General features: G+C 52.4%; 1 protein-coding gene across 1 annotated transcript in view; it reads right to left on the reverse strand.

The window, feature by feature from the left end:
* Positions 1–206: 206 nt before the first annotated feature.
* The window catches only part of CCDC33 (coiled-coil domain containing 33), a 230,733-nt gene continuing 213,256 nt past the window's right edge, over positions 207–17,683 (reverse strand). Inside the window, exons 15-22 of the mRNA XM_026648566.1 lie at positions 9,482–9,677; positions 8,973–9,061; positions 8,016–8,147; positions 6,835–6,892; positions 5,091–5,212; positions 2,710–2,796; positions 1,607–1,723; positions 207–269 (exon numbers count right to left, since the gene is read on the reverse strand). Of these exons, the coding sequence (XP_026504351.1) occupies positions 207–269; positions 1,607–1,723; positions 2,710–2,796; positions 5,091–5,212; positions 6,835–6,892; positions 8,016–8,147; positions 8,973–9,061; positions 9,482–9,677 (864 nt within the window). The remainder of the gene's footprint in view (positions 270–1,606; positions 1,724–2,709; positions 2,797–5,090; positions 5,213–6,834; positions 6,893–8,015; positions 8,148–8,972; positions 9,062–9,481; positions 9,678–17,683) is intronic.

Raw genomic sequence — 17,683 nt, forward strand, 5'->3', positions numbered from 1 at the left:
CATATCCCTGAGCTCTGACTGGCATAGGTATTTCCCTGGCCATCCAGTCTGCAGTAACAGCACTTGGGGGTTGAGCATCAAGCATTTAATAAAGATCTCCAGTAGACCCCCTAGGAGAGCTCTGTTTCAGGGGGCGGGGGGGAGACCAGATAGAACATTCACAGTCTTTCCCCAGCACTGCCAATAAGTCCATCTTGCAGAAGGTGCTAGGGCAGAGGATCAAGCGTTTGGTGCCTCTTGATATGTGTTGTGGGGTCTGGTGAAGTTTTCTGTGTGGGAGAAGAGCATGAACATCAGGGGATATTCCTGGAATCTTAATCCACCTGTCTCCCACTTCCTTTCAGCCCTTACATTCCTCTGTAATGGCAGAGTCCTTTTTGTCCAGTGCCCCAATCTCGTGGTTCCCAGTGTGTGCTCTGTGGGCTAGCCCTGACGCTACCTGCTCCCTCCTCCCAAAGCTTTAAAAAGGAGATTCTGGGCTGGACCCTGTATGCCATTCAGTAATATGCTCGCCCACCTGCTATGCTGAAAACCCCACGTCTGTGGTCCAGAGCAGGCTGTGGTGGATGACTGTCCACCCAGCTGAACGGGCAGGGGCAGATTATACTCAGTCTTACCCCAATCAACAAATGCAGCCACCCTACAAGATTGGGAAGTCACAAGTCTGACAACAGCCCCCCTGTGATATGGGGAGAGGTCAAAGGGCTTAGGTGAAGTGGGCCCTGGCCAACCAGGAGTGATGGAACCTAAGAGCATGTGTGTGTGGAGGCTAAAAGAGACTGCTGCAGTCCAGAGAGCACATGGGAGTGTCAGATAACGGAGGGTAGCCCTGTCCCAACCCTGCACACTGCAGGGACATGGGTGACTCAGAAATTTGTTGTGACCAGCTGTTCAGGCACCAAAATTTAGACCAATGATCTGCCTCTGTGGTGCAGATGGGTGGAGTTAACCCAACAGTCCTTCCCACAGCAGTGGACTGGCTGGCTGTGAGGATCCACTCTCTTTCCTGCTCTTCTTCCACCTTAGCTTGCTCTGCCTGGTTCTCCTCTTCCTCCCCTCCCCTTCTGGGAGTGTATGGAGGGGGCGTGATACTGAGCTAGTGTAACCCACACACCTCCTGGGTGTGGTGTTCTGTCCCATCTAGTGGCATCGAGACCACTTAGAGGGAGATATAAAATGAGTCTGCCCTACAGCCTTCACTAAGAGGCAGCTGGCTTTTAGCTCATGCAGTAGAGGCTCATGCACTAAGCTCCAGAGATCCCTGGTTTGATCCCGTGCGCCGACGACTGGAGTCTGTCGACATTATACTAGCACAAATCAAAGAGACTTTCAGCCTGGATATGCTTGTGGGGAGGGGAGGTTCCTTGAGCAACTTCTGTGCCCTAGACGGAGTGCTGAGCCCTTACATTGTCCCCTGTCCTGGCCATCAATCTTTGGCTAAGGAAAACTAGATGGACATTTTTAGAGACCAGTAACGTGGCTCTTACACCAGCCAGATGGACAGTGGCCATGGCAGGAGGGTGAGCAGCTGAGTATGGGAGGAATCGGACTGTAGCTGGGTGAGCCCAGCTTGTGGGTTGGCCGGCACGGCAGGCATGTCACTGACCAGTGAGAAATCATGCAGGATGGTGCTGGATGAGCGCCCAAAGCCGTGCTCTTGCTCCAGGAGCCGGGTGCTGAGGTCCTGCTTCTCCCGCCCCCATTTCCTCGCAGACTCCTCCAGCTGCGAGGGAGAGAACAGATACTCAGCGCACTATGGTAGTGCTGCCCTGCCTGCCCTCTCACCCTGGGTTTGCTCTTGAAGGCAGTAGTGGTGCACGGCACCGCCACTCTGCTCACTGACACATGGGAAACTGACTAGTGCATTTCAGACTGCTGATCTGTGGGCTCCCCATCCAAGCCACATATCCCCAGCTGGCGGCTTCCCATAACCTATACACTGCCATATACAGCAAAGTGCTGCTGGAATTAGGGGTAGCTTGGAGAATATGAAAACATGGCACCTGGGCAACTGGGTCTTTGAGGCCACACCCAGGGGGTTCCTGTGAGGCCCATTTCTCCTCGTTAGTGCTGATTTGGGGACTTGCTAGACCCATGGCTGCAGCCTCCCTCAGGGATTTATTTGTGGGAAAGCCTGTGAAAATGCTCAATGCCAGGGAGGCTGGGGGGAAAGGGAGCTTTTGGGTATATCTGCTTTAAGGCCTTGACGCTGCTCTTCTGAGCTCTCCATGGGCTGGGCCTAGGCTATCTCAGAAACGGATGCCTCTCCCTCCATGTTGTGCTCCTGAGCAATGATGAGACTCAAGGAGAAAACTAGGATGAGATTGATCTTTTCAGCGGCCAGTGCTTGACTGTGGAACTCCCATCCACAAGAGTTACAACTGACCAGCAACTGATTGCCTTCCAGGCCAATCGCAAGAGTCAGATCTTCACCAGCCAATAAATCATAACAAGTCCTACCCTTCGCTGGGAAAGGAACAGAGATGAGACAATGCTTTGTCTGCATCTAGCCCCTAATCCACCTGTGATCATGTATATAGATACCTCGAAGGAAACACCAGTTTCTGGGGGCACACCAAGGGGTGAGTCAGTGCTCAGGGTTGTCAGAGTTCATTCTCATTCATGCCACAGGACCACGCAACGGGTGGAGATTGGGAATGGGATGTGTGTACTAGGGGGATGACCTGTGAGAAAGGGCATGACAATTACCTGGCTTTCCAGGACACGAATGCGTCCTTGCGCCTTCTCCACCTTGGCCAGCAAAGACAGCTTCTCTGAGTTGGTGGAGAATATGTCCTGCAAACAGATAATGCAGCTGGCAAGTGAGATTTAGAGACTCTAGCCCTCCATCCCCTTCCCATCATGACACAGGCTGCCAGTGACCCCTTTTCCCCCACCATTCCATGGAATCCATATAATGGGAGTGCTGATGTGGGGTCGGAGTGGGGGCAGAAAAGCCAGTGCTGAGCAGGCCTTGGATCTGTGGAGGCTGTGGTGAAGGCAGCTTTTCAAATACAATATAATATTGCATTGCAGTAGTGGCTAGAGGCTCCAATCAGCGGTCAAGGCCCCATTGTGCCAGGCACTGCACAAACCTGCCAGCAGAAACAGTCCCTGTCCCAAAGCATTTACAACCTGATTGTGACACTGCACCCCCATATTCTTCATAGTGATATTATTATGATATGATTATAACATAATTATGATGCAGTTTGTTCAAGATAAGTCATGTGAGATGTCATTGGAAAAGTTATGATTTGCTGAATATGATTATCCTATTTGTATGCATGTATCATTTTTGTATCTAAAGTTATGAATATTGACTATGTATCTGTATTTCAAATGTAGTTACACCTGGATAACGCCCACTAGAAAAGATGTGTTCAGGCTAGATAGCTGGTTGGGAAGGGCCTACTCAGGGCAATGAGCCATTAGGGAGAACAATAGGCCTCAGGAGAAGCTTATCTCCCACCTGGTGAGTCTTCCTGAGAACTCTACAGACAGCCTGAAAGTGATGGCTGCTATGACTCTACAAGGACATGTGACCAGGCCACATGAGGCTGGACTCCATCTTGGGATGTCAGTATTTTCCCACAGATTGGTCTGGGAATCAAGCTTTGGAACAAAGGGTTCCCGCTATATGCAAAAGCTATATAAGGCAGGGAGTGACATCATCGGGTCAGGATTCTTCACTCCCCACACAAGAAAACTCCTGGAAACACCTAAGGAACAAAGACTGAACTGGGGGAAGTGCTGGACCCAGGCTAAAGGGATTTCTAGCATGTGTATGAAGACCTGAGAAACCCAAGTTGTAAAGTTAATGCAGCTTGTGCCTTAAGAATCTGTAGCCTGCCTGTACCATCAATTAAGGTGAGAATCTGCTATTCATAGCCAATCTATTTAGTATATTAAGCTTATTTTGCATTTTTGTTTATTTACTAGGTGATCTGTCTTGATCTGTTTGCTACCCCTTATAATCACTTAAAATCTAGCTTTTATAGGTAATACATTTGTTTTGTTTTAATCTAAACCCATGAGTTTTGACTGGAGTGCTTGGGGAAAATCTCTGCTTGGTTACCACAAGTGTGCATTGTTCTCCTCACATTGAGGGAGAGGAGGACCAGGTGTAAAACCCATATACTGGCCAGATTTGACCAGTGCAGGATGGTTCAGCTCTGGGGTCCCAGGCTGGGAAGCTGGTGGTTAGAGAGCCTGCGTGTAACTGCAGCTGGGTGTGTCCCTACCTAAATTCCCTCTAAGCTGTGCGGTCCCTCCCCTGGCCCCAACCCAGCCCAGCCCCGGATCTGCCAAAGCAGGGGAAGAGGTCCCCCTTCCCTGGCCCCAACCCAGCCCCAGCCTGGACCTGCCGTCGCTGGGGGAGAGGCAGGTCCAGCCCTGGAGCTGCCATGGTGGGCAGAGGCGACCCTCCCCCCCAGCCTAGGTGCTGCTGCTGCTGTACCTCTCTCCCTGCTGTAGCCCCAGGAAGTCTGAACCCAAAACCCCTCATCCCCAGCCCCACCCCAGAGCCCGCGCCCCCAGCCAGAACCTTCACCCCCCCGTGCCCCAATCCTCTGCCCCATCCCCGAGCCCTTCATCCCCAGCCCCACCCCAGAGCCCGCACCCCCAGCCGGAGCCCCACGGACCCCAACCCTCTGCCCCAGCCCTGAGCCCCCTCCCACACTCCGAACCTCTCGACCCCTGCCACATGAATTTTGTTATGTGCACCAATATGGAGGTGATGTGTCACACATCACCTCCATATTGGTGCATATAACAAAATTAATTCCACACATGCGTGGGCAAAATTAGAGGGAACACTGGTCCGACTCCCAGCCTGTGTGAATGCTGGTGAATGTGTAGGTTGGAGGGTTTTGCAGCTTCTCACAGCAGTACAGTGTGAGAGGGAGCCCAGACTGGTGGGTCAGGGGGCTCAGTGGTACCCCAGTTTCAAATGGCACCCTGGGGGGAACCTGTCACACTGATAAAGCAACCAAACTGCCAGCCACAGTGTCCTGCACATGAAGTGAATCACTCCCACTGGCTAACAGGAGACCCTCCCCATGCCGTGGCCCCAAGCCGACCCATCTCACCGGCAAGGCTTGCTGCTGCAGGATGATGGGGGAAGAGCGGTAGTGGGCTCTGCCCAGCTCCTCCCGCAGTCTCATGTTCTCAGCTAGCAGGGTGGAGTAGAACTCCTTGGAGAAGCTATCAGCTGGGGGAGAAGAGCAGAGAAGCCGCTCAGACCTCTGCTCAGTTCCATACCCTCCAGCACTTTCACTACTCACCCCCTTCCAGGGAGAGGCCAGGTCATTTCACCTCTCCTTTGCCCCTGCCAGCCTACTATAGTGGAATCAGAACCTGTCTGTGAAAGGGAGCACCCTGGGCAGGGCCGGCTCTAGGTTTTTTGCTGCCCCAAGCAAAAAAAAATTTGCCCCCCCCCCCCCTTTTTTGTGTGGCTTTTACACGTTTGCACTTTGCAATGTTTTTTGTTGTTGTTGTTGTGTTGGGTTTTTTTGACTGGGTGCGGTACTGATGCAGCATTGGGCAACAACTGCATCTGAATCTGCTTGAGCCGGGTGTATCTGCCTGAATTTCGTATTGAGACGAAGGAGCTGAAAAGCCCCATGGGCCACTAAAGCGCCTGAGTAATTCATGCTGCCTGTAATATGTGCGGAGGGGAAATACAGAATAGAGAGTGACATTTCAAGAGGCTTAAATCACCGCTTGCTTTGCTGCCCCGGTGTCACGCCTGGGTCTCTTGAAGGAAGGCTACGGGGTTGTGCAGCCGTGATAGGAGACAGCCCTTGGCTTTCCTGGGCACGCTCCGTATTTCAGTCTTACTAGGAGCTGGGCTGTTGCTTCTGAGCGCTTTCTGCTACTTTCACTCATTTAAAATGAGCCTGAAGTTCCCCAAATCATTAACTGAAATGGGTAAGGAGCGCACTGGAGAATTGCCTGCTGTCTGACAAGTGCTAATTCCGACTCTGCCACTTGATCAAAGGGTCGGGTCATTATCTTTAAAAAGTTGTGCCTGAATGAAAGGATTTCTCCCGGCTCAGATTCGTTTCCAAGGGGGCGTGGGAGGGAGAGAAGAAGGGGGAAAGCCGGGCTAACCCCTGAAGGGGTATTTCATGGCACTCTCTCCCAGTGCATCTCCCTGAGCCCCACCAGCTGTACTGCAGGGTTACCGGCCCTGGTAAGTTCTTGGTGGCTTTCTCGTTGTTCCTCGGGGGACTCGGGCTGTAGGAACAGGAAGTCGCTCTTGGCGGACTCCAGGGCCAGGCAGACTTTGTAACAGTAGCCCGGAGGGCCGCTGCCTGCCACATCCAGGCAGTTGGTGGGCACTTTGTTGCCCGAGGAGAGCTGGGGCTTGATGTTGGAATTTTTGAAGATGTCGGCGGGAATGCTGCCCCTGGAAATGTGCCGCCCCAAGCACGTGCTTGCTTTGCTGGTGCCTAGAGCTGGTCCTGACCCTGGGTACAGCAAGGAGCTGGGGGCTTTAGGCTTCCCTGACTGGGGGCTCTGCTTTTCCCTTCCATAGGGCCAGACGTCATGTGGAGTAGCAACTTACTCCACAAGTAGCCCCGTTGGTTGGTGCTGCCCAACATGAGTAAGGGAGGGAGCAGGGTATGGCCCTGAATGATGAGCCTCTCTGCTGGGTCCCTATGAGCTTCTCCCGCCTGCCTCCCATGTGGCCAGTTGAGCTGCAACTTGGGCCACTCCCTCCCCTCCTGCATCACTCAGGAACTACCTGGCTCCCAATAAAACAGGGCCCAGCCCAGCCCCCTGGCTCTCACAGAGAGAGAGGGGGGCATTTACCCAACAGTTGCTCACAGGTCCTAGCAGCCTCTGGCACCTTCTCCTCCAGCATGCGCTCCATCTTCTCAATCACCTTTGGAAGGCAGAAATTCAGTGGAGAGGGGAGCTCCCATCACAGCCCCCGAAGGCCCACATAACCCTTGCAGCAACAGGGTGCCGCAGAGAGTTGGGGCCTTGGCTAGACTAGATTTGGGGCATGTCGTTACCACATGGTCACTAACAGGGTCTAAACATCTAGTCTGCAGAAGGTACGTTGCCTTTAACTCATGCTAAACAGGCTGAGGTGAAGCCCAGAGGGGAGCCTAGGTTGGCACATTAAAGGCAGTGTGGCCTTAGCAACACTAGACTTTTAAAATGTGTGAGTCACACATGCTAACATCACAACCTTAGTCTGGACAAGGCCTAGCTCTGCTATGCTGTTGCTGGCCTTCCCTCCTGTTCAGCTTGCTCCACTGTTCCCCAGCTGGAGGGGACTGTGTATGGGCCACAGACAATGGACCTCATGTCCTTTAAGGGTGTGTCTACACTGCACATGGGCCGGTCCACATTTAAAATGCTGCAGAGGCACAGAGCATCTCCCGTCAGCGTAGTTAAGCCACTTTCCCGAGAGATGGTATTTATGTGGGTGGGAAAAATTCTCCTGTCGACATAGTGCTGTCTATGCCAGGAGTTAGGTCGGTCTTTAGGCATTTCAGCTGTTACGTAGATAGTGTACCTGCTGGAGAACAACAAACAAATCCTTCCCCCCCAGATTTGAAAGTATCTTCTTTCCTCATTGGTCCTTCTGGTCAGGTGCCAACTAGGTTATTTGAACTGCTTAACCCTTTACAGGTAAGGCAATCCAGTACAGCTGCCAAGGAGGGATTTTATGCTACTGCATACATAAAGGTTGCTACCCTTCCCCCTATATTCATGACAGGGTGACAAAGGGGGAGCAGATGGAGGCAGGAAGATCCCACCCTGCTAGTGAGACTATGGGGCCCAGATCCTGTGGGCCTGGTTGATGCTGACAAACACAACACCAGGGCAGGTCCCTGATGGTTTGCTTTGCTGTGGCTTGTTGCAAGGTTTCCCTGTAGGGAGTGCACTATGAGCACAGGGCATGTTGCCCCAGCATGGAAGAGGAGCAAAGCCCTGTGGGACGCCCAGCTGGGTACTCTCCCCTGCACCGTCCCATGCACCTGTGCTCTGCTCACCCTCTCCTGCTGCCGTACAGTATCCTCCAGGGCTTTCATCTTGGTGATTTTCTTGTGGTACTTCCTCAGCACCGTCTGCTGTTGCTGATGGGCTCGTTGCAGCATCACCAGGTCCTTCTCCCGGTCGTTCTTCTGGTGGGTGAGAGGGGAGGGAAACCATCAGATCCCTCGGGGAGTGAATCAGAATGCACAGGGGATTCTTTACTGAGGTGGATGGACACAGGCAGACCTGTGGTTCTCTCTGGCTCCCAAGCAGTCGCTGATTGGGCTGCGGAACTATGGCAGGGTGTGACCCAAACTGAGCTGCCAAAGCTACTGGAGTTCACCTGTTACTCCACTCTCCTCCCTTGGTCAATCAGGGTGGCTGCAGGGTTAGGAGAGGAGGGTAATCAGCGGAGAACTCAAACTACAGCCCCAGTCTCCAGGAGCTTAGTGAGACTGTCCAGGGGTCTGGGAATATTTGCTTCTCCAGATGGCTCCCCAGCTCCAAGCTGCTCGCCCCCTGTGAGGGCCTCCTGGGCACCAGGTTGACCTCTCTGTCTGTGTTAATTTCCACCTGTAACCAGGAACGTGCGGCTCCTAGCGTGTGGCTCTAAAGAGTGGTGGTCTCCTTTCTCCTTTGGAGGGGAAGACCCCCAGCATGGGACAGCAGAAGAAAGGCAGAGGGTGTTGGCTGTGCAGCACAGCTGACTTTCACATTTAGACTGGCCTCTCGCTCCGCAGGCTAGGGCTGGGGAGCAACCTCTGATGTCCCATCTCCTTTGTCAAACTGCCTTCTTGCATGCAGTCTTCTTCAGAGCTCTCCTCACTAGGGACAGCCCAGATCCTTCTGCTTGTGCCCTGGGCATCATATCTGTTTGAATTAGACCCTGAGGCCTTCAGGACAGGAGCTGCATACGCTCACGAGTCCCTCTATGGAATAATGACCAAGCAGGCCAAAGCCATCGGCACAGTTACCCGGATCAGCTCATTTTGCAGCTGTTGCACCCGGTCCTTCATCCTGCTCATTTCCACTGTCCCAGCAGCCAGTTTGTGCTTGAGGGCCACTGCAAGAGACCACAGAGCCCGGTCAGTGGCATGGGGGCATGTCTGAGGGATACAAACAGCTCCCAGGACTCCCAGGGAATAGGGGGCACAGCTATGGGGCAGGTCTATTCGCCAAGGCCAAAAGTGCCCAATCAGATTGTTAGGTCCACAAATTCAGATACAAGTTAAACTGGATGGTAAGGACTGAGGAGCATCGGCCAAGAGGGAGAGTCCAGGAGGAGAGGGCTGGGATGGGGATAACAGGGACTGGGGGGCACTTGCACTGTGCCTGCCTCTAGCCAAGCCTATTAACCTTTCACTTTCCCACTCCCTGTAATGCCACAGTCAGAGACATGCCCCACTCTTTCTCATGTCAGCCTCTTCCTTCCTTCGCTCCCCACTGAGCAATGCAGAGGTGGGGTGGGAGGTGCGTACCTTACCTATCCTGTCGACTATCTCCACCTTGGTCATGACATCCACGTCCACGTCGTTCAGCAGTGTGCGGCCCACTTCCTCGTGCATGCTCAGGTTGCAGCGCAGGGTGCTGTTCTCTGCCTCTAGGCTGGCAACATGCCTGCGCAGAGACAGGATATCGTCCGCCATCTTCTTCATGGCTGTACGGTAATTATCTAGCTCCTGCTGGCCACAGGAGAGCACCTGTTACAGCTTGCACAACCTCAACTTAGAGACGAATGCTTAGCCAGGTCCCTTTTTCTTCCTTCTACCCACCCCAATGACCAAGGATGCTGGCCAAAGGTTCCTGCCACCTGGGACCAGACTGAGCAAGAGCCTGGGTGGGGATGGGTGAACTGCAAATGACATGGATGAGCTGCAGAAAGTTTCCCACCCAATATTTATAGGACACAATCGCCATAGTTCCCAGGTGTTCAGGCACGCACCATAATGTACTGAACTTTTATAGCACTCTCCATCCATAAATCTCAAAGCACTTTAGGAGCCTGGGTAAATATTACTGACCTCATGTTACAGATGGGGAAGAAGGGATGGGAAATGACTCACCAAAGGTCACTATGTTAGTGGCAGAGTTAAGACTACAGTCCAAATCTCTTGAGTCTTAGTCACCTGCCTTAACAACTAGACCACACTGTCCCCTGCTTATCTGAGATTCTTGGAAATCTTAAGCTGCTGTCACACTAGGTTTACATCACCTCCTGCCTCTGTTGGGGCTGGAAAGACCATGAGAATGCTGTCTTGTGCTATTTCAGCAGTCAGGCTTCTGATCACAGGTGGAATGGGGAAGTTTGGAGGTGAAACTTCTAGTCAGTTCTTGTTTGGTTTCAGCAGCTCAGCTGGGTCAATTTTTCTTTCCTTGTTTTAAGCATTGTGTCCATCTAGTGCTGGAGGTAGGGGGCAGTGAGGGGGGCTAGATTGACAACTCCAGGGACCTGAATCCTATCTTTTGGCTCAACAAAGTGACAAGCTTCCCCAACACCACATGTGTGCCTCCATGCTGACCTTGAGGGATGACCTCTAGGGCTGAGAGGCGAGATCATGTCCCATGACCTAGGCTGTCCCTGGCCTCTCTGCAGAGGCTGCCAACCAGAACGCCAGCTAGCATCAGCTATAACAACAGGCTTGTGATGTAGCACCTATCCACTAGGCCCTGGACTGAGGGCATCAAACCCATATCACCCAGGGGCCACCAGACAGCCAACTGCAGTAAAGAGAGTGACCCAGAGGCAACAGGCTCTGTATCTCATTAGCAGAGCCCAGAGTCAAGCAGTCTTCTTCCCATCTCTACTTCATAAGATCTTCTCATTTCACACCATCCCTCAGATGGCCCCCATCTGCCCCCATCCATATACTCCTCCCTTCCCATCTCAGGTGGCTGCCACCTTCCCGCATCTGCATCCTCTGTGGGGCCCCAGGCCTCTGGGGGGAGGAGGGGGCTGGCCCCAGGCCTCCGCAGGGGGTGCGGGGGCTGGCTTGGGGAACAGGGGGGAATTCACTGCACTTCCCGCCACCGGTGAGTGCAGGCCCAGCTCTGTTGCACTCCTCAGGGGAGTGGGGGCGGGGCTTGGGCGGAGTAGGGGTGGGGTGGGAAGAGGTGGGGTGGGGCGGAGCAGGGGCGGGAAGAGGCGGGGCTCAGGCGGGGCCATAGGGAAGAGGCGGAGCAGGGGCTGGAAATTTGGTGCCCCAAATTTCCTGGTTCCCTACGCAGCTGCGTACTTTGCGTATGGGTAAGGATGGCCCTGACTACCACCTTCCCCCAAGTGTATCCTCCCTTCCCATCCTGGGTGTCCACCACATGCCCCTATCCATAGCCTCCTCCCTTCCCATCCATACAATGGCAGGTCCCAGTGGTCCCCTCATGGTGTATTCTGCACCCAAAACAGGCATCACTGCTCTGTCTGTTAACTGACAAGGACTAACCAAGGAGCAGTTGACATTGGAGCTGTATTCCAAGATTTACTCACTACCCATCTTCACCCCTTTCAGAAGGGCCCCTGTGCTTCCTCCATATGGCCTCTGGCAGACATTTGTGGCACTCCAGGCCTTAGTTCATCTGTCCCACATTAACCACTAAGTGATGGAACCAGCCCTGGGAACATGTCAATTCTTTGACTCTGATTCTTAAAGCTCTCATCATGGCAGCAGTGATGTTCTCAGGGTAGAATTCCTCACCTAGAAGGTTACTGAAGAGACCTTGGAACAAGAATTATCACCCAGCTGCATTGGGCAGCAGCACACCATGTGCTCCCTCCTGGCTTCAGTTCCACTTAGCTCCACAACATCACTAGTCCTTCCTAGATCCATCTGTGCAGACCTGGGGAGAGGGCAGCAAATGGGACGAAACATCGCTCCAGCAATAGTGTAAAAAGGACCAAATGGCACTTTGTAAATCAGCTGATAATTTCTATCCAACATTCAGAGTTCTGAACACAGCACATCAATTATACCTGGTTTGTCAATATCAGTCTCTCCTAACCAAGCCTGCTTGGGCTGCTCTGATGAGCCAGGAGATTTACCGCCCTATTCAACACACCCTATAGATATGTTATGTTCTTATGATTTGCCTCCCCTCAGGTAAAAAGGTCACATGCCAAAATAAGGGTATGTCTACACTATGAGAGTAGTTCGATTTTACTTAAATCGAATTAGTGGAACCGATATTACAAAGTCGAAGGTGTGTATCCATACTAAGAACAGTAATTCCACTTTGTGAGTCCACACTAACGGGGCAAGCATCGACATTGGAAGCGGTGCACTGCGGGCAGCTATCCCACAGTTCCCGCAGTCCCCGCTGCCCATTGGAATTCTGGGTCGAGCCCCCAATGCCTGCTGGGGAAAAAAATGTGTCGAGGGTGGTTTTGGGTAACTGTCGTCATTCAACCGTCACTCCCGCCCTCCCTCCCTGAAAGCGCCAGCGGGCAATCAGTTCGCGCACTTTTCTGGTGAGTGACAGCGCAGACGCCACAGCACTGCGAGCATGGAGCCCACTGCGACCATCGCTGCAGTTATGGCCGTTGTCAACACCTCGCACCTTATCATCCACCTTTTTCAGAGGCACATGCTGAGAAATCGGGCGAGGAGGCTACGGCAGAGCGGTGAGGACATTAAGTCTGAGAGTGGCACAGACCTCTCGCAAAGCACGGGACCCCGCACCGTGGATATCATGGTGGCAATGGGTCATGTTGATGCTGTGGAACGGCGATTCTGGGCCCGGGAAACAAGCACGGACTGGTGAGACCGCATAGTGCTGCAGGTCTGGGATGAATCACAGTGGCTGCGAAACTTTCGCATGCGTAAGAGAACTTTCCTTGAACTTTGTGAGTTGCTGTCCCCTACCCTGAAGCGCAAGGACACCTGGATGCGAGCAGCCCTGACTGTCCAGAAGCGAGTGGCCATAGCCCTCTGGAAGCTTGCAACGCCAGACAGCTACCGGACAGTTGCGAACCACTTTGGCGTGGGCAAATCTACTGTGGGGGTTGCTGTGATGCAAGTAGCCAACGCAATCGTTGAGCTACTGCTCTCAAAGGTAGTGACCCTGGGAAACGTGCAGGTCATCATAGATGGCTTCTCCGCGATGGGATTCCCAAACTGCGGTGGGGCTATAGACGGAACTCACATCCCTATCCTGGGACCGGAGCACCAGGCCAGCCAGTACATTAACAGAAAGGGCTACTTTTCAATGGTGCTGCAAGCACTGGTGGACCATAGGGGACGTTTTACCAACATCAACGTCGGATGGCCGGGCAAGGTTCATGACGCTCATGTTTTCAGGAACTCTGGTCTGTTTAGACGGCTGCAGGAAGGTATTTACTTCCCGGACCACAAAATAACTGTTGGGGATGTGGAGATGCCTATAGTGATCCTTGGGGACCCAGCCTACCCACTAATGCCCTGGCTCATGAAGCCCTATACAGGCGCCCTGGACAGTGAAAAAGAACTCTTCAACTACCGGCTGAGCAAGTGCAGAATGGTGGTGGAGTGTGCTTTTGGACGTCTCAAGGGGAGATGGAGAAGCTTACTGACTCGCTCTGATCTCAGCAAAACCAATATCCCCATTGTTATTGCAGCTTGCTGTGTGCTCCACAATCTCTGTGAGAGCAAGGGGGAGACTTTTATGGCGGGGTGGGAGGTTGAGGCACATCGCCTGGCTGCTGATTACGCCCAGCCAGACAGCCGGGCGATTAGAAGAGCCCAGCGGGACGCGCTGTGCATCCGGGAGGCTTTGAAAGCTAGGTTCCACAGTGAGCAGGGTAACCTGTGACTATTAAGTTGGTTTAAAGAGAAGCTGAACCTGCCCCCATTTCTTTACCCAGTTAATGTTGACTATCCTCTCCAGTTACATACCCCCTTCACCCCGTTTCCCCCCTTCCAACACACCTTTAAAAATAAAATAAATGGAACCTTGTTCATTAACACCGTTTTCTTTATTAAGGGTTTTGTGGTAAAGGGTTGAAACTGGGACGCAGACTGTGGTGGGGAGCGGGTGTAGTGATGGAAAGGATGCTTCTAAACTCGAGGAATGACAGGCTCCTGCTCCTAGAGTGGTCCACAGTGGTGGACTGGTTGTTTCAACGGAGCCTGCCACCCCTCCTTTTCGGGACTCTGTGTGTGGGGGCTATGTGACTTTGTGGCGGGGGAGGACGGTTACAGATCCCCTGCTGCGTGGCTCTGTCATCCAGGCTAAGGACCGCTGCATAAGATCTATAACCTCCCTCCCCCGCCACAAACTCACATAGCCCCCCCCCCCACCCACACAGAACATGAAAACCACCTCCCAGACTGACCAGGGTGCCTAGTGACTGCAATGTGTGTGAGACCTGCTGCTGAACCTGCCCCCATGTCTGTACCCTGGTAAAGGTGACTGTCCTCTCCAATTCCCAACCCCCTTTCCCCCCTTCAAACATACTCTCCTCTAAAAGAACCTGACGGAAACAGTAATTAAAAGAAACATATTTTTTATTAACAACTGCACAGGTAGGGGATGACACTGGGACAGGGGCTTGGGTGAGGTGCTTTTGGAGTGAAAGAAAGGACTTATCAAAACTTTGGGAATGAGAGCCGTCTGTACTTGAGCAGTCTGCAGGGGTGGAGTGACTGTTTTCACGGCCCCTGCCGCCCCTCCTTCTTGGGACTTTGGGTGAGGGGGGAATGGGACTTTGTGGCGGGGGAGGGCGGTTAGAGATAGACTGCAGCGGGGCTCTGTCCTCCTGCCTCCGGTCCTGCAGAACATCTACAAGGCGCCGGAGCGTGTCCGTTTGCTCCCTCATTAGTCCAAGCAGCGTTTGAGTCGCCTGCTGGTCTTCCTGCCGCCACCTGTCCTCCCGTTCGCTGTGTGATCGCTGGTATTGCGACATGTTCTCCCTCCACTGGGTCTGCTGTGCCGCCTCGGCTCGGGAGCAGCCCATAAGTTCGGAGAACATCTCGTCCTGTGTCCTTCTCTTTTGGTGCCTAATCTGCAGCTGTGGGATGGGAAAAAGGGAGTGAATTCCTCACAAAGATACATTTTTGTGAACAATGAACATAGTCTTTCTCTGTGAACAAGACCATGCACAGCACCTATCACATGCGCACTCAGGACAAGGTCGAATTTTCGGCCTTCCCATTCAGTGCCTGGGGTCTTGGAGTACAGATCACACAAGTGGGGCAGGACAGTGGAATTCGGGTAGCAGGCGGACATGGTAAGCCGTAGACTTTTGGCTTGCTGAAAACTTAATTTATAGCAGTGCCCTCCTTTCACGTTCAAAGCAATGCCCCTAGCGTTGGCCAGTTCCTGCTGCCGGCAATCCGGCCAGCATGAACTCTGCCCCTATCCCACCCCCCTCGCGGCTGTCCCCGGGAAAGATCCGTGTATGCTGCCCCTGTCCCGCCTCCACCGCGTGGCTGTAAACCGCCGGTTACAGTTATGTAAAGGAACAGGCAAGCAGTCCCAATACTAACATTCCCCTAATTTAAAGCAGGTCACCATGAGTGATATCACTCTGATTAGGATTTCGGACACTGAGAAAGACCGCATGCTGCGTGAATGCCAGCAAAAACCAGGGCCGTATGCGGCCATGCTGTGCGAGGCACTGATCCCAGAGTACTTGCTGCTAGCCCGGCACTACCTAAAAGTTTCCTACCATGGAGGACGCAATAAGGCCGCTCTCCCCAGGAACCTGATGCAAAGGCTTTCAAATTACCTCCAGGAGAGCTTCGTGGAGATGTCCCAGGAGGATTTCAGCTCTATCCCCGGACATATTGACCTAATTTTTCAGTAGCTGCACTGGCAAGGACTAAAAAGTAGAGCGCCTAGGGCAAAGTAATCATGAAAAACCCATTGTTAATATTCCATTCCTGTTCTGTTCAAAATAAATGTTTACATGTTTAAAACACTTACCGACTGATCCTTCCCCTGATTCAGGGTCACGGTTAACGCCTTGGGAGGGTTGGTAGGGGATCTCCATGAGGGTGATGAAGAGATCCTGGCTGTCGGGGAAATCAGCGTTGTAAGCACTGTTGACTGCCTCGTCCTCCTCATCTCCTTCCTCATCTTCCCCGTCCGCGAACATCTCCGAGGAAGCGGCCGTCGACAATAACCCATCGTCAGAGTCCACGGTCAGTGGTGGGGTAGTGGTGGTGGCCGCACCTAGAATGCAATGCCTCGTAGAAACGGTATGTCTGGGGCTGGGATCCGGAGCATCCGTTTGCCGCTTTGGTCTTCTGGTAGCCTTGTCTCAGGTCCTTGATTTTCACGTGGCAATGCGTTGCATCCCGGCTGTATCCTCTCTCCGTCATGGCTTTGGAGATCTTCTCGTAGATCTTCGCATTCCGTTTTTTCGATTGCAGCTCGGAAAGCACGGACTCATCGCCCCACACAGCGATCAGATCCAAGACTTCCCAATCAGTCCATGCTGGGGCCCTCTTTCTATTCTGTGATTGCATGGTCACCTCTGCTGGAGAGCTCTGCATTGTTGCCAGTGCTGCTGAGCTCACCACGATGTCCAAACAGGAAGTGAGATTCAAACTGGCCAGACAGGAAAAGGAATTCAAATTTTCCCATGGCATTTCCTGTGTGGCTGGTCAGAGCATCCGAGCTCAGACTGCTGTCCAGAGCGTCAACAGAGTGGTGCACTGTGGGATAGCTCCCGGAGCTATTAGCATCGAATTCCATCCACACCTACCCAAATTCGACATGGCCATGTCGAATTTAGCGCTACTCCCCTCGTCGGGGAGGAGTACAGAAATCGATTTAAAGAGACCTCTATATCGAACTAAATAGCTTCGTTGTGTGGATGGGTGCAGGGTTAATTCGATTTAACGCTGCTAAATTCGACATAACCTCCTAGTGTAGACCAGGCCTAAGCCATGTTAAGGGATGCACAGCTCTCTTAGGGGCCTCGTATTTTCATGGGGAGAAGGTTTCTGATTGGCTCTTTCATTTAGCAGCCAAAAGCATAACGAGATCCTATAGCTGGAAGCTGAAGTTGAACAAATTCAGATGAGAAATCAGATGTATTAAGAGTCATTAAGCGCTGGAACAATATGCTGATGGATGTGGTGGACTGTCTGCCACTTGAAGTCTCTAAATCCAGGTGAAGTGTCTCTAAAAGATGCGCTCCAGCTCAAACACAGGTTATTGGCTAAGCTTCCTGCGAATTTTTCGTCTAGACTTTTTTTGTCAGAAAATGCCAATTTGTCAAAACCAGACCTTTTGTGGAAATATATCAGTTTGGATTAAATTTTCATTGGGAAGGTGCCTCTGGTCTAGGATGGAATTTCTGGTCAAAATGAGGGTGGGAGTCATTCCAGACCAGCCAATAGCCCAGTGGTTAGGGCAGTCAGCAGCATGTGGGTCATGTCCCTATTCTACTTCATGCAGAGCAGGGATTTGATCCCAGCACTTTCTGTCCCAGGGCTGCTACTTTCACACACAGATCTCCATTTTGTTCCAATGCAGAATGAAAAAAAAATTGCAAACCTTGAAATTTTTCACGCATCCTTGTTTTCCAGCCAGTCCTAGTTACAGGGTTTGGTGCAGGACTCACTGGGGTAGGTTCCCTGGCCTATGCTATTCAGGAAGTCAGAGGAGATGATCATAATGGTCCCTTCTGGCCTTAAAACTTATTAATAATACTTCTAAAGGGGTGTGTGTGAACATTACTATCACCGTTTTAGAGGCAGAGAGACTG

This window comes from Terrapene carolina, unplaced genomic scaffold (genome assembly GCF_002925995.2).
Source record: "Terrapene carolina triunguis isolate 2854851 unplaced genomic scaffold, T_m_triunguis-2.0 Scaffold67, whole genome shotgun sequence".
Taxonomy (NCBI): domain Eukaryota; kingdom Metazoa; phylum Chordata; order Testudines; family Emydidae; genus Terrapene; species Terrapene triunguis.